The sequence below is a fragment of the Malus domestica genome, chromosome 08 (genome assembly GCF_042453785.1).
Source record: "Malus domestica chromosome 08, GDT2T_hap1".
In the NCBI taxonomy this organism is placed as follows: domain Eukaryota; kingdom Viridiplantae; phylum Streptophyta; class Magnoliopsida; order Rosales; family Rosaceae; genus Malus; species Malus domestica.
This window is the reverse complement of record NC_091668.1, coordinates 20,001,436-20,019,258: the sequence shown is the minus strand read 5'-3', so window position 1 is coordinate 20,019,258 and position 17,823 is coordinate 20,001,436. Positions and strand designations below refer to the sequence as shown.

Sequence of the window (17,823 nt, the reverse complement as noted above, 5' to 3'; positions counted from 1 at the left end):
GAGTGCCGCACCTAAGGGAAGAAATGTGACCCAGCAGCGTCCACCACTCGCCCCTAAGGTCCCAAACTTCAAGAACAAGGGCAAAGCTCCCGTTCAGGCTGCTTTTATTGAACTGGACATGTGCTATCGCTGTGGATCAAAGGATCATTGGTCATGCGTATGCCGAGCTTCCCCTGAGGTTATTGCCAAATATCAGTCTCATCGTAAGTCTAACTTTGCAAATGTGGATCATCTCGAAGATGCAACTACATCAATGGAGATATCGGATTTCCCGGACATGTCAACACCTATGGATGAATAAATTAGACATGTTTTTAGGGTGTTTACCCCTAGTGGCCAAACCCACTACGAGTGGCCAGCCCTACCCCCCTATTTTGCTAGGTTTATGGTTTAATTTTGAACAATTTTTCTATGTATTTGGAATAATTTGTTTGGTTTTAGTTTGTTTTGAATTATGGATTGTTATTTGAATGGATATTATTTTCTCGAATTGCTTAATTGAATGAATGGACTTATATTTATACATGTGACCAATTCAATCAATTTATTTCTAGGTATGTCTAGTGGGGAAGTTAGTTGTCTGGCAGATAGTGCAACCACGCATACCATCTTGCGCGAACGACACTATTTTACTAACTTAATACCCAAGAAAGCTCATTTGACAACTCTCTCAAGCCCATCCAACCTGATTGAAGGATATGGAAAGGCACGTATCATGTTGTCTAATGGTACAATTCTGACCATTAAGGAGGCATTCTATTCTCCACGTTCTGGAAGAACATTGTTGAGTTTTAGAGATATTCGAGATAATAAATATCATCTTAAAAGGAGACGTCTTCCCCCGTAATGGACGTTATAATGTTCTGCTACCTAATCAGTTTGGTAGTTTTCGAAAAACTGAATATGCAGCTTATGGACGTGGTAACCACGTATCTCTATGGGGATCTAGATACGGAAATTTATATGAAAGTTCCAGAAGGACTTCCATTGACTAGTTCAAATAGTTCTAAACCACGAAACACTTTCTCAATTAGGTTGAGGAGGTCACTCTATGGATTAAAACAATCTGGGAGGATATGGTAGAACTGTCTGAGTGAATATTTGACAAGTCAAGGTTATGTGAACAATGAACTAAGCCCATGCATGTTCATAAAGAAGTCACATTCCGGATTTGCAATCGTTGCAGTTTATGTCGATGACATGAACCTCATTGGGACTCCCGCAGAGCTTGAGGAAATTGCTACACACTTGAAATCAGAATTTGAGATGAAGGATCTTGGGAAAACTCGATAATGTCTCAGCCTGGAGATCGAGCATTGTTTGGATGGAATCCTAGTACATCAATTGAACTACACCTAAAAGGTGTTGCGACGTTTTAAGGAGGATAAAGCGAAGCCTTCGAGTGCACCTATGACCGTTCGAACTCTAGATGCTAAACGAGATCCTTTCCATCCAAAGGAGGATGAGGAAGAAACTTTAGAACCCGAAGTTCTTTACCTAAGTGCAATTGGGGCTTTATTGTACTTAGCTCAGTGCACTAGACCCAACATCTCCTTCGTTGTGAATCTATTGGCTAGATACTGCAATGCGCCCACATGCAGGCACTGGAATGGTGTTAAAGACATTTTCCTCTACCTTAAAGGTACTACAGATTTGGATTTGTTCTATATCCGCGAATCTCCAAGTGTTGCCGCCCCCTATGGCCCTCGAATTGATTCTCGCCTTGTTGGTTACGCAGATGCTGGATATCTATCTGATCCACATAAAGCACGTTTTCAAACGGGTCATGTCTTTACCATTGGAGACACCGCTATATCTTGGAGGCCTACCAAGCAAATGCTAGTTGCGACTTCGTCAAACCATGCTGAGATTCTCGCCCTGCATGAATCATCGCGTGAATGCTTTCGGCTGAGAGAAGTTATGGAACATATTCAAAGCACTAGTGGTCTTACATCAGCCATTGACCTTCCTACGACAATCTTTGGAGACAATGGAGCATGTATCGAACAGCTGAAGAAGGGATACATCAAGGGAGACAACACCAAACACATAGCACCAAAGTTCTTTCACTCACACCAGCAACAATAACATCAGAACATTGAAGTCAAGCAAATCCGTTCCTAGGACAACCTGGCCGATCTCTTTACCAAGTCATTCCCTAAGTGTACATTTCAGAAGCTCGTCCAAGTAATCGGTATGCGTAAATTATCTGAGTTGAATCGCTTGTAGTTATCTTATTTAGAAGTTATGTCTAACTCAGGGGGAGTATCTAGAAGCATACTTACATGATCTTAATGTACTCGTTTTCCTACGATTAGGTGCATTTTTTGTCCCACTGGTTTTTGCTACCTAATGAGGTTTTAATGGGGCACCCATCTTAGGATGATCATACTCCGTTGAGTTTACTACCTTCATCCAGTTTGACGTTTGTTTTAGACATTATGCATACTTCTCACTTTTCTCCTTAGTCTTTGGGTTTTCCCCTTGCCTTGGGTTTTACCATAGCGAGGTTTTGTGAGTTTTACTACAAATGCATACTTCACTTAAATTTAAGATTCGCGATTACCTGTTATGCTGATGACTTCATCAACTATTCTACCTTATTTGCTGAAGATCTGATGCGATGGTTTGTTGAGTATTTACACACTCAATGGGGATTGTTGCAGTCATATTTAGAATAGGAATGTGATTGTGTAAATCCTAGGGAATCTGGGAAAGTATCTTATATTCCTATTAGGATTAGATTACCTATTCAATTAGGGAAAGGTTTTAGCCTTCCTACTACTATAAATAAAGGCACAATGGGGTGAATCAAAGACACCTCACAATTAAATCAATATCTCTTCTCTCTTAATATTGCCTAACCCCTATCTCTCTCTCTCTAAATCCTAGATCATTCAATCAAATAGGCCTACAATAGTTTTAATAATGTCTTTGACAATTATTATATTGTTGTAGGCATAATATACTGAATAATTATGGAGGCCTTAGAGAGAGAGGGGGTGCGGCAATAGAGAGAAGAATAGAGAGATGTGTAATTGTGGGTGTGTGTTATCTCACCCCATTGTGCCTTTATTTATAGTAGTAGCAAGGGTAAAACCTTTCCTTTTAGGATTACAACATTTAATAGGTAATCTAATCCTAATAGGAATATAAGATGCATTCCCATATTTCCTAGGATTTACACAATCACATTCCTATTCTAAATAGGACTGCAACACTCCCCCTTGAGTGTGTAAATACTCAAGTAAATGGCGCATCAAGTCTTCATTGATGAAGTAAGTACAGTTGATGAAGTCGTCGGCACAATGGGCAAATGCGAGTCTCAAATCAACGGAAGAATGCATAAAAAGTAAAACTCACAAAACCTCGCTATGGTAAAACCCAAGATGGGAGAAAAACCCAGTCTAAGGAGAAAAGTGAGAAGTTGCATTAAGACAAAACTATACGTCTTTTGGACGCAAGTAGATGAGCTCTCAAGGGTATGATCAGCCCAGGATGGGTGCCTCGTTAAAACCTAGTTAGGTAGCAAAAATCCAGTGGGAAAAATGCTCTTAATCGTAGGGAAAAGAGTACATTAAGATCAAGTGAGTATACTTCTGGATACTCCCCATGAGTTTGACATAACTTCCAAATGAGAACTACAAGCATTGCATATGAGTAGTTAGGCATACCAATTCCTCGGACAAGCTTCTGGAAGGTTGACTTCGGCAGTGACATCGTGTAGAGGTCGGCAAGGTTGTCCGGGATCGGTTTGCATGACTTCAATCTCCTGATGCTTTGCTGATGTAGATGTAGACACAATATGTCTTGGTGTTGACTTTGTTGATGTATCATGGCTTGGTCGGGTTGATACATGTGGCATAATCTTCATGGATGGTCGTTGGGACTCAACGATGGATGAAAATATAGCAAGTACTTCGAATATGCTCAACAAGAACTCCTAACCATGTCTCACTTGTGGCATAGTGAAGTAAGGTGAGTCTTGGAACGATTCGAAGATTTCGCAACTAGGGTCATATCGTGGACCTCCAAGATATTGCGATATCCCTAACGGTAAAGACATAACCATTCGGGGATTTTGCCTTGTGCAAGTTTGATAAGTAACCAGTGTCAGCATAACAAACAAGGCAATCATTATTTCGTGGATCAGGGGGGTTAGATCCGCTCAAGATGCGTTGGGATTTGCCCACGTAGTACCTTCAGGGTACGTCTTTAATACCAATTCAGTGGTTGCGTGTAGGCGCGGTGCTGCATCTTTACCAAGATCAACAGCGAAAGAGATGTCCTGTCTAAATACAATGAGCTAAGTACAACGAAGCGCAAAGTTGAACTTTTAGATATGAAATTTTAGATTCCATAGACTCTTCAAGAGTCTTATTTGCATATAACGTATGGACGATCATGGTGTTGGAAGTATGCCCACAAAGCCACTCATTTGATGTAATAGCTTTTTTGGAATACTTAATGTATTAAACTTTTATATGTTTAATGAAGGGCAAAGCTTATTGTTAATCACTATTTATTGTATCATGTGTTTAAGCAATAAGGGAATCCAAGGGATGTATTTGATCTAAGAGACAAGTGATCTAAGTGAGTTAGATTATCGAGACCATTCTCTTATGTTCATTCCTAAAACGTTCCTAGCCATAGGATTGCCAATTGGGTATTGACAATCCGCTAAGGTTAGTATGTGTTATGTCAACTCAAGCTTGAGTATGACTAGTCTCAAGTCATTTGGTGTTGGACACTAAGACAAACACATAGGTGCTCGAAAGAGTAATTGAGTACACTGAACAACGATCAAAAGAGAGTTCGAACATACATGTTATGTAAGAACTCGAAAGTTGCAATATGCAAAGTAGTCCTTTGACCTGAGGCATCATAGATGTTTAATGGTTAGGTCCTTGATCTTTGATCATGTCAACGGCATTCCATCAGAGTGTCCACGGCATTGTTGGGGTCAAGCTATCTAGTCATGTAGGCATATGAATGCACAACAAGGGATCTCTAACCTTCCATGGTGGAAGGAGAATACTCTAAGATATGATTCGTAAGTCTTTGGCCAAAGCAAATGAATAGGACTTAGGAAGTTTGTTCCAATTCATATTCAAAGGAATCATATAGAAAAGTATCACATTGGATAGTAGACATGAAACAAACTATCACTTAAACAATGTGATTAAGAGTATTGTATTAGAGAATGACTGTATTGCATTGTAGTTGTAACTGGATAGGTTCTCCAACTAATTTTACTTAGCTTGGGTAACCATGACATACTGCTAGGTGTCACTCATGGTTTGTGGAAGCCCTAATGACTAGCAAACACTAATCATAAAGGGAGAATTGAAATGTGGTTTCAATTCACAATCGATCGTTAAGAGTAACAATCGCCCACTACCTCGCTAATTGGAACCTAATGGATCGTACACCGAGTAAGGGCAATAGTGAAGAAATTAAATGAAATGGATATGCAATTAAATGGTTTAATTGAAGAATGGTCAAGATTAATTAATTAGTTAATTAATTATACGAAAGGTTCGTATTGGGCCTTTAAGTTGGTTTTGGGTTTCAGGGCCCAAAAGTGTTTTGGTCCATAAGGCCCATTATGTTTAAGTTGTATAACAACTAAAACAAAATGGGCAATAAGCCCAATCACAACATAAAGGCCGGCCATGGTGAGGAGATGGTGAAAGTTTGCTTAATTGCAAGTTTGCCACTCACCAAAGAAAAGTGTTATAAAAGCAACTTTATAGCTATTTTCTCAAAAAAGGTTTTTCTTTGAGGCAAAGAGGTGAAACATTTTCTCTCTTTCTCTCTACAAGAGGCCGGCCACTTAGAGAGATTAATCTAGCAATCTTTTCTTCTCTAAGTCATCCATTTCATCTTCACACATAACCCTTGGTGTGGAGACTTAGAGACACTAAATCTTTGGTGTTTTGGAGATCCTTTCCTTACATCCTCAAGGACCAAAGGAGCACAAAAGGAGAAGGAAATCACAAGCAATATCCAAGGAGCTTAGAGGTGACTTGAAGGCCCTCCACTTGGGTGAATCCCTTGTGTAAACAAGGATGAGCTTCAAGGGTAAAGAAACTCTAAAACTTTACATCTCTTTAATGTTAAAAAGTTTATTGGTTCACCATATACTAGGCTTTGAAAGTCATGGGTTTTATGAATTTTTTTTGGATGCATGCCTACTTTAAAGTGTTAATAGTTTGCATATGTATTCAAATGTTCTTACTTGTTCTTAGCTAGGACAAAATTTTTCCTTCACATGGGTATACTCAAAGGTGACACATTCCGGGTATAGTTCAACTGGTAGACCAAAATACCGTCAGAATAATGCTTCAACTTCAGGTCAAGGCATAAACGAGTTTTCCTAAGATCCTTCATCTCAAATTCCATCTTCAGGTGCGAGGCAGTTTTCTCAAGCTCTTCCAAAGTCTTAGTGAGATTCGTGTTAACGACATAAACTAACTCTAGCAATTTGGAATAAGACTTCATAGTTTAACACGCAAGGGCATAATTCATATCCTTGACTGATCAAATAATCACTTAGACGGGTATACCACATCCGTCAGATTTTTCAATCCATAAGTGAACGCCTCAAAACGAGTTAAGAGGGTGTTCCGTGGTTTGGAACTATTTGAACAAGTCCATGTAATTCTTCGGGAACTTACATGTAAATCTCCATATTTATATCCCCATGGAGAAATACTAACCACATTTCATAATGCTGCTATCATATCGCACTATTTCATTCATCTCATAATGTTTCCTTTCCCACTTGTAACTCAACAGGGTTACCTTGGGCAGTGTAGGAACGACAGGTCCAATACACACTTTGGTAAGGAATTTGACCTGGATTGTAACTTTAGTTATCCAATCAGTTCTACGTTGTCACTTAATCAACGGAACACGGTTCGATATCGTCGCTTTTCATTTATGTCGATAGCTACCATATAAGTGAAAACATCAAGGATGATAATCTCATTTCAATTCCATTTTCTCATCCAAACTAGTATACTGGACCAAGAACTTCAAGTCTCGGGAGTAATCCGGATTAATCTCATGAGATGGAAATGATTTGAGACAGCGATCGAGTTTAGATTCATTGTTGTGCCGTGTCTTCCTCTTCCAGGGAAGTGAATCCTAAGAACCGAATGATATGTCGTGCTCCAGGCCAAGATATATTGATTAGCTATCCGCCGGTGTACCAGACCGTCCAACATGGGCATCCAAACCGTCCAACATGCGCGGCACACCCTCGAGGGATGTTGACTCGACGTCCGTTAAGTACATCTATCCTTGCAGGCATGTTTTTAACTGGTATATGATCTCGTCACTTTAGCTAGATCAGAGGAATGTGTTTGGAGCAACATTCTGAAATCTAGAATTCGTCGCATTTGCTTATCACACTTGTGCAGTATGGGGATCGAGATGAGACATAGTGGGCAACGTCCATGCAAATTCACGCCGTTCTACAGGAATGTTGACGTTCTTATCTCCCCCTAACGGTGGAAAAACTATCTCATTAAAGTGACAACCTGCAAATAAGCGGTAAAGAGATCGTGTGCAAGGGCTCGAAGAGAGCTAGTGTGAAGGAGAATTATGATCGACAAAAGATACACATCCTTCTTTGAGGACCCATGGTGGTATGTTACGGCGGCGCAACTTGGCACATGGAATGCGCACCCAAATGCGTAAATACGAAAGTCGTCAGGTTCGTACCCAGTAACCAACTGTAACGTCATATAAGTTGGGTGGCAATGGGCCTTAAGGCGGACTAACATAGCTGCGTGCAAGATTACATAGCCCTAGCCAAAGACCGAAAACTTGGTACGTTTACCAAAATTTGGGCGATCATTTAAATTTCACTTTATGATCACTAGGCTAGGCTATTTGGGGTGAACATGGGAATGCGATGTTCAATTAAAAACCCAAAATGACATGCAATACTTTATCGAAAACCGTCGATATAAACTCTCTGGCATTATCCAGTCTTCCAGACCTTAAGGGATAAGTAGGGTGGTGAACCCTTAATCGGCCAAGAGGTTTAGTAGTAAAGTGTGTGGACAAACATGTGACCAGTTTGTCGATTCATCAACCAAAACCATAAATATTTATATGGTCTGCATTTTGGTTGGATTAGTCCACATATATTCCCTTGAATCCACTGCGAAAATAGAGTTGTGTCGTATCTTTGCAAGAAATGATATAGAAAATCAATTTCCCTAATGAGCAGGATTGGCAAAGTGTGCTTGTAGGCACAAAATCCTTACTTCAGATAAGGAGATGCGTTGTAGCATCATTGTTCGACCTAAGTGTCCCAAAAGGTCATGCCAAAGCAAGTAAACTGCTCAATCACCAAGCTATAGGTCGGCCACATGTGGTGTATTCCCAGTTGAGAGACAACCCATTGGCCCCAAATCAAAGTTTCAGGCTCATTTTTGGAGGTGGTGCAAAGATATTTCACTCTATTTTCTTCAGTGGTTTCATTTATGATCATTGTCATCTCGAATATCCTTAAAAACTCAACGTCAGGAAGAATTTAAGGTCCTTTAAATGATAATTCAGTATCATTCATACAACGAGGAGCGTGCCAATGCTTTTAATCAGGTTGGATAAACCTGAAGTCGTTGTTAGAGATGTGATTTAGGTGTAAAGTTAGTGTGCGTAGTATGCATTCATCCAGACAACTAACTTTCCCACATTCCTACCTAATCATGTGTTTAATTGAATTGGTCACATGTATTAAGAAACATGATTCAATTAACTCATATTCGAGGACAATATCAATAAGATTATCCATAAGTAAAACGTACACCAAACTTGAATCCAAGAACATGGAAAAATGTTCACAAAGTAAATTTACTAAGGGGATTCGGCCAATAAGGCCATCCATGTCAAAATTTTGCTCTGCCAACGATGTTCAGCGGAGCAAAATCAATCTCACATATTGACTACTAGAATGGTACTCCTTAACAACATTAGTAGGGGCACGAACAGGTGCATAACCAATGATCTATTCCATCAAGACGGGAGTAGATTCTTCAAGGTTGAGATTCGAGAATATTATCCCTTATTCTTGAAGTTTTAGGTCTTATGTACCAAGGATCATGCTTCGGGCATGATGCCACACCTTGGCAGGCCCTGATTATACTATATGTTTGTGAATACAAACTAGAAATTGTATTGTGAAAGAATATGCCATTCAGTGTATCCCTGCCGAAGCAGTGCATCACTATTTGGTTAGGTTTTGACCGAATTGGGTCGAGCCATTTGGTAGACTCCAGCCGAACTGGATCCATACTTTTCTCTCACGTTTGTGGTAGTAATCAGATCCAAGAATTTGGTAAATTTCCACTTTCTACACTACTGCTTCAGGAGCGAGTTAGAAACATGGAATGACGAGAAAAGTATTCTCTAGTTAAGATTCGATCGGATTTATAAAATTCAAAATTGCACTCATTCATGGACGTAGTCATGGTTTGCTACGGGCAATTTCTTTGATGATTAGACGGTTTATAAAAGCGAGCCAAAGAGCCATGGAATCCACGTTCGGGAAGTATTTCCATTTGTAATGCTTTGAGCATAAGTCTTCGAATGAAGATTATGGCGGAGGCTTATTCAGCTCTTCCTTGCCATTGTTGGCATCAATGGTTTCTCAGCTTCTTAATAGTCATGTGGAGATTCACATCTTGTACCCCACATAAAGTGGTTTCTATTAGAAACGTCTAAATCAGGAAAATCAAACTTGTGACGGTTCGACAATTCACTGAATTTGAGGGAACAAGATTATGATTGGTGCTATGGGAATGAATCATCCATAAGCATCAAAGTTAGAACATTCGAGTTCTAAGACATGGTTTTCATGAAAAACGTCGGGTTTTCATGGGTGTATTGTTTTATGAAAACTTCTGGTTTCAAAGGCACTAAATTCGAAACTACAGGTTCGATTTAGTTTACGAACATTTAGTTCATAAAAGAGAGGTTCCTGCAAGAAACTCATAATGCAATATACTAACTTAGTGTAGTGGATTTGAGCTGTCTTCGGGAACTCAAGTGTGAGAGCTTCGTTACTACGAAAGTATATGACGGTTCAAAGAAGAGAAATAAATTATTGAATTGTTAATGTTCAAAAGTGATCTTCAGGTCAATAATTTTGGATTCATTATCAGATTAATGGACTACAGGTCACTTTTAATTAATTCAATAAATCGGGCTATACAGGGTTGATTGTAGAAGCTAAATAATATTAACATACGGGTTAAATTATTTTAGAATGCTAGAATGATTGCTTGTGGGTTGAAAAATGCCCCAAAATAATATGGGCATGGGTGCCGTGAAAAAAAAGAGGAAGGCACGGGGTGCCTTGAGTAAAAACGGCAAGGCCCAAAAGGGCCTCGGGGTATGGTTGCAGGCCACCGGGGAGGGAACGAAACCCCAGCCATAGCTGGGTGTCAGTTTTGGGTTGTGGGGAGTTCACGGGCAGGTCCAGCTCATGTTGGCCTATGGGTTGTCACGGGGATCCCAGCGAAGGCTGTCTACGTGAAAGCAGCCCTATAGTGACTGCAGGTCATGGGCTTGGGTATGGGTGGTGCAGGGACAAGCCCAACATATGCTGGCTATATGTATACGGGCCAAAGCAACAAAACCCAACAACCAAAAAGGTTGCAGCGTGTGTATGGGAGGACAGCCCAGACAATTGGGTAGGTTGGATGGCTGCGGGCCAAGGCCAGTGTGCATAGGCTCAGGGCTACAGGCCCTACCGAGGTAAAATCCAGGCCTAGGCTTGGTGATTATTTGCACAATGATGGTGCGGTGGTGTGCCGTACCATGTCCTGATTCCTCCATTTTTTTTTTCAAATCCTTTAGGGTTTAGGCAAACCCTAATATACCTCTAATTTCTTTCGATTCTTTGACTCACAAATTCCACATAGCAATTATTGCGTAATGCATGAAACAAATATATATATTGACAAATATATGAAACATATACAATATATATATATATATATATATATATATATATATATATATATATATATCGGAAGGTAAATATAAATGTAGGGGGTTCATGCATCATGGGTCGTTTCAAATATCTTCCTTTATTTTAAGCGTACCTGAGTAGCAGAAAACGAATAAGCCTTTGAATTTGTAGAAGATCCTTCTCCAAAAGCCGAAATTGCATCTCCAATTTGTTGTATCACATTCAACATAGAAAAATTAAATTGAATCAATAGCATGTAGATCAATTCAATAAAATAATTAAATTAATCATGAAAAGAATGATTAAAGACGTAATACTCCCCAGATTGAAGATCAAACTCTCTTGTCAGCGCAGCGTCAAGAGCGTACTGATAACGTGTTGTAGGCATAATTTACTGAACAATTATGGAGGCCTTAGAGAGAGAGGGGGTGCGGCAATAGAGAAAAGAATAGAGAGATGTATAATTGTGGGTGTGTGTTATCTCACCCCATTGTGCCTTTATTTATAGTAGTAGGAAGGGTAAAACCTTTCCCTTTAGGATTACAACATTTAATAGGTAATCTAATCCTAATAAAAATATAAGCATTCCCATATTTCCTAGGATTTACACAATCACATTCCTATTCTAAATAGGACTGCAACATATATCATATTAAATAATATATCCTTATTAGTCATTTAACATATTCACAACAATTTATATAAAAATTTACCAAGCACTAGGCGATTTTTTTTTTGTTTGTTAAAAGCACTTTTACAAAAAAGAAAAGTTTACCAAAAACTCAATAACTTTATTTTACAGCGGTTTATTCTCACTGCATAGTAAAATAGTTTTTAAAAAAAAGCACAGTAATACTAAACTAGCCTGAAGAGGGTGGGAGAGTGGACTACGAGATTTAGAATTATTACAGCCGTCTTATTTGATTATGATTTAATCTCAACCATAGAATCCAAATCAACTATTCTCTCTCAACTTCACCTCATTATGCTTTTAAGTCTCGACTCTTTCACCATAATTGATTCTCTCGATCTCTTTCCTCCTCCCTATTCTCTCTATGTCTTCGAATCCCGCAACACCCTCTGCATGTACCCTCCTGAGTTCGGCTGGTTGAGTCTGCAATTATTACTTAAGTTGCAATTTGGCCTCTGATTCGTGTAAAGAAGGCCGTTATAGTTGGCAAATTCGCTCCATTTGCCGAAAGAGAGCCGTATCCGACAATCATGTGTTTAATCAATGCAAGTAAGGAAAAAGAAAAGAAAAATTACCAAAGTTATTTCATTAAAGAGATTGAAGTGTTACCTCATATCGACTTTCGTGATTTCGCATCAGGACATGCTTAAATGACATACAAACTTTCTTGTAGTCCATCGAGGCAATTGCGGCTCCAAGTAGAGCTGATGAAAATCCACATTTCGAATTCGATTGGCATCTGCTGGAAGGGCAACATGAATTATTGAAGGCCTAATCACAAGCGGACATTCCATTCCCCCTTCAACTCTGGTTGAAATTGTCAACAAATGAGTGCTAGCTCCGGAAGGCACCACAATGAGTTCGAGTAGACTCCTTGTCTCTAGAGGTATTGGAACTGGGATAAAAGGGGATTCAAGGACTTGAACTTTGTTTTGATGTGGCCGCGAAGATCAAACACAAGGAATCATCCAAGACACTCGGAGAGAACTTAAAAGCTTTCCACTTAAGTGATAACCTTGTGAACACACTGATGAGCATCAATGATATGAAAACTCTAAACTCTCTTCTCTTTAATTTGTAAAGAGTCTTGGTTCACCAACACTAGGTTTTGAATTTCATGAGTTATAGAGTTGTTTTTGAGTGCATGCTTACTTTAAGAGTTATTATGTATGTTTGGATCCTCAAATATTCTTAATTAGACAAATTTTTTCCTTCACTTCCCATCTCTAATTACTTATCCATTCATTCTCCTTTTCAAGACATAAATAAAAGTTCCATTTCTTTGCAGCAACAACATTCATCACCATCAACTTAGCTCTTATGATTTCTAGCAATTGGAATATTGGTTATAGTCGTTCTTTTCAACTCCAAGAATTGAATGGCTCATCAACGATTACCACTTCTATTCGTACCTGCCAAAAAGCTTTCAATCAAAACAGTGCATAATCCTAACATTATGTTGTTAAATTATACTTTTCTGAAAAGCTCTAGAAATTATATTGTTCACTAAAAGCATAAAAAAGAAAAAGAAAAATTATGAAGAAAAAGGAATCATGGTGGAGTAGCAAGTCTGAAACCAAACCATATACACAAGCACCTCTTACTTAAAAAAACTCAAACATAACAATAGTACTTGACACCAAAGAAGAATGCATCTGATAGTTCTCTTTGGGCAAGTTGTCCAAAAATTTGTCAATTATGGTTGAGCCCTTTCATAAGCCTTGCACAGCCAAGCAAAAGGTAGGCAATAGAGAAGCATAGGCAGCACCCGATCCTTATTAGGAATTTCATCAATCACATGTCGAGCAATCTTCAAAACTTCAAGAAGCCATCACAACTCATATCCATTTTGATTCTAAAATTATGAATTCCACCCTTACTCATATATTTCATCCTTGCAGATATTTATAATTGCCAAGCCATTTTCTAGTGAGTAGAATTTAGATCCAAGGGCTCTTGTCATTAGCAAAATGAAATCAAAACATAATGGACCTTAAACATATTTTGGGAAGATCTGGTTCTCTATTCTGATTCCAAAGTCGGTCAAATAGTGTCTGGTCCTACGATGATCTGCCCATTCACTTGCATTTCCTACACAAATGAGTGATTTTATTGTAGCTACTAATCGAGCCACCATAAGATCATCATCGCTTTCCCATCACATTCTAACATTGAAGAAATTGTTGCATGCAGCTTAAGTGTTTGATCGTTGGTGCAACAACTAAGTGGTTCAAAAGATCTGCCTGTATATTAGGTTCTTTTCTCTAATCGATAAAAACTATAATCGTTTATTTCTTTTTCTTTTTCATGAAGTAGTGTTTATTGGGACATTTCTCTTTTGCATTCTCATAAATAGAATGTTATTGGCATATCGTACCAGCAGAAGGTGGAAGTCCATAAACATGGCTATTTGAGCAGTGCTAATATAACTCTCATATAAAGGTGAGTTGAGGTCATGGTTTGTCATGGGATATGATCACTTCAGAATATGAACAACAATTCAAGGAGTTAGTTATTGAGATAGTGGGCCGATGCAAGTGACAATAGAGTCATCATTCTACAATCAGATTGGTTGACGGTGAGTCACCTTTTAAATCTACTTTATGTTCTTTTATTATTTTAATAATTTTTTAATCAAGTAACAATGTTCATTTCTTTCTTTTTCTTTGTGAAGTAATGTTTCATTTCCGTTATTGTGGATGCACTCGCTCTTTCAATCTTCAAATGAAAGGTTTTATCTTATGGCAAATGGTCCTTTATACTTGGAAAAAAAAAATATCATCAGTAGCATGAAGATTGGAAGGAAAAATACAGAATTAACCATGACCTCAGAATTAACCAGTCGCTCAATCAAATTGTAAAAGCATTCAAACATTGGTTGTCACGTGTATCAGCCCAATATCCCAATAACTAACTTGTTGAATTGTTGCTTATATTTTGCGAATGGTCCTATACCATAACCTCAGCTCCCCCTTGTATGAGAGTTATGTAAGCATTGCTCAAATAGCCATATTTACTGTCTTCCACCTTCATCTGGTATAATATGTCAATAACATCCTTTTTGGGGCAATAAGGGAGAAACGACACACTAATATCATTCAGAAAGAAAATAAAAACAACAATAATTTGTAACGATAAGTGAAAATGAACCTAATATACAAACACTCTTTGAATAACTAAATTGTTGCACCATCTTTCAGGCACAACAATTTCTTCAACATTTGAAGAGGATAAGGAAGTGATGAATGTGACAACCCGTCCCTAACTTTACGATTTTATTAATTTTAAAAGTGTGAATTCACAAAAATGCCCCTACAATAGAGATTGCTGATTTTCGTTGACCGTCTTTTAGTGACTTGTACAGGCTACTGTTTTAGCATATCCTCGAAGTCCTCGATGGTACGAACGCGTAGGCGCATGCGGAATCAAAATTGGAGCTACGGTTAAGATTTTACGAAACATTGAATACCGAGGGTAACTTGGTAATTTCATGTTTAGAGGTATTTTGTATTGTTTTGTGAAACACGTGGGGGCCACACCCCATTCCTTGCCCTGTCCCGTATCCTCACCCTCCAAAGATCTCGGTTTCTTTGTCATTATTTTTCCTATTTCAAACTATCTCTCCCTTTCTCTCTCATATTTTTCTCCCTCTTTCCTTTGTTTTACAGAGACCAGCAAACTCAGCTACTTTGGCGAGATCCCTTGTCACGGTGCCACCACTCACCACGATGGTGAGATGACATCCTCATCGTGTCTCCTTCTCTGCCACTTGCTCCACCTCCCTTCACATCTTCTCAACCATCTCTGCAAGTGCAAAGAAACTACACCACCATCATCCTTGCCATTTTCATGAGTGCATCACCATGAACTTGGACATGTCGTGATCACTAACCTAGGACCAACATCATCGAGCATGGAATCTGCACTGTACAGTGGTCGTATCACTGTTCACTCATCTTTTCGACCATGGTGAGCTTCGAGACCCTAAAATCTTCCTTATTTCGAAGCTCTTATGTTGTTCTAACTTAAAAATGATGATTGGGTGATGATTTAATGCAGGAAGTAACTTGGGAAAAATTTCCCAGATTTATGGAAAAACTAGACCCGTGGCCAAATGGCCACTTTCAGACTAAATTCTCGGCCAACTTCTACCACGATGAGGCCTCCAATAGATATAGATCGATACATTACATTTCAAGCTTCAAGTTGGTTTTTGTATCATTGAATTTGGTTTAGAAATGAGCTCGTTAGAAGCTCTGGAAGTTGGACTAAAAACCTGCAAAACGCAGGCCTTCACGAGGAAGGCGAGTACTGTTGTACTCGCGGCGCATGAGGTATGCGTGGTGGCGGCGCATGAGGCGCGTGTGATGCCGGCACTTGCAGCACCTGGCTACAAGTGTAGCCATCTTGTGGTGCCCCGTAGACGAGCCTGAGGTCCCTCCTTAGGTTTCTCGACGCGCCGGACCTGAATTTGCCTCCATTTTTTGAAATTCGACCATTTAAAAATAATTTCTTTATTATCTGCACTTTGTATGAGAACGCGTTTATACTTAAGTACGTTATGTATTTACATAAGTGGTTAGTTTCTAGGCGAAACGCATCGCAAAGACTCTTAATGCTATGAGGCAGGTTCGACTCGACAACATGATTTGTGAGTGGGTCTTTTCTTTGATATATATACATATATATACATAGATATATATACATATATATATATACACACATATATATACATATATATATATATTGGTTAGTTTCCATATATATACACATTTATTAATAAATCCTCTATGTGATTGCCATGATTAAATTAACACTTATAAGAAATGCTTTATTGTTGGGAAATGACGAAATGATCGTACAGGATGCACATGTAAGTTTACTATACGAGGATGCCTTAATTATATTCATGGTCATGAATAGTGTTATATTGACTAGAATTGTTGAATTGTTGTGGCATGAATATGTTTATGTTATCTGTTCATCGTTTGCTACACCGGCGTTAGTACTCACCCGGGTCAGGGCCAGTTTTTCATGTATATGTGCACATCGCACCGTACGTTCACTTTGGATCCATTGTAGGTGATAGTCCTGTCCTAGATTGCCATAGGCAATTTGGACTCATATGTGTTGTACATAGCACCAATCTTCACGTGAATGTAGTAGTACAACGTATGTCATTATTACACCCAGTCCTGTTCATGTCAGATTACCTCTGCATGAACTCGTGTATCAACACGTGTCGATGAGCACTCGATATGATATGTTCATTTACGCGAAAATATGTGATTAAGGACATCATGTATTTATTTACGAAAGTTGTGATGTTTGGCATCCTTGAAATACTGCTAGCTATGGTAAGCATTTTTATACTATACATAGTATGTATAATTTGGAAACTATACTTATTTTACAGCGAAGGGTTATAAAGTTTTTAGAAGGGTTTTTATAAAACTTTATTTTTAGGCCCACTCACCCTTATTTTTCACCCTTCCACATTTTAGTAGCCGAGCTTACGTATCGAAAGGGACTCTTGGAAAATCCGGCAATCTGTTTTAATTTCAACAATATTATAGCAATCTTATATCTCTCTCACTTGTTATTAGTCAATATTACATAACAAATGGCAAGCCTAGAAGAAGCCAATAGTGTTAAGCCTAAAACATTTAGTGGCCATAATTTCCATAGGTGGCAAAAGCAAGTGAAAATTGGTTAACTGTCTTAGGACATGTATCCGCACTTTAAGAAACTCAATCAAACAAAAATTCCTCTTCTAAAGAGTCATCTTCTAAACTAACCACTGAACTAATAGAATAACATTGTCACAATTGATAGGAGTATATTTATACGACTTTGTTATCTTATTTCTTTGCATTTACTTAGTTAATTTCCATTTATTTTGGTAATTTAAGTTATTTTCGTATTATTGAAGGTCCAGTCAATAAAGATGACAATAAATGCAAAATGGAGCAATTTGGAGCAATTTGGAGCAATTTTGGACTTTGATTGGATAGCATGTGTGGATAGCATATGGGCTGGACATTGTTGGTGTTTAGATGGTGTTAGACATGTGCTAAAATCTTGCGAAATTAAAGTTGAGGCTTGGAAGGCAAGTAATTACACAAGAAAGAGGAATCCT

General features: G+C 38.6%; 1 protein-coding gene across 1 annotated transcript; it reads left to right on the top strand.

Annotated features, from left to right (window-relative positions):
- Window positions 1-1,410: 1,410 nt before the first annotated feature.
- On the top strand, window positions 1,411-2,088 carry LOC139198084 (secreted RxLR effector protein 161-like). The gene has a single exon (XM_070826343.1). It carries the CDS (start codon window positions 1,411-1,413, stop codon window positions 2,086-2,088), a length of 678 nt encoding a protein of 225 aa, XP_070682444.1.
- The last annotated feature ends 15,735 nt before the right edge of the window (window positions 2,089-17,823 follow it).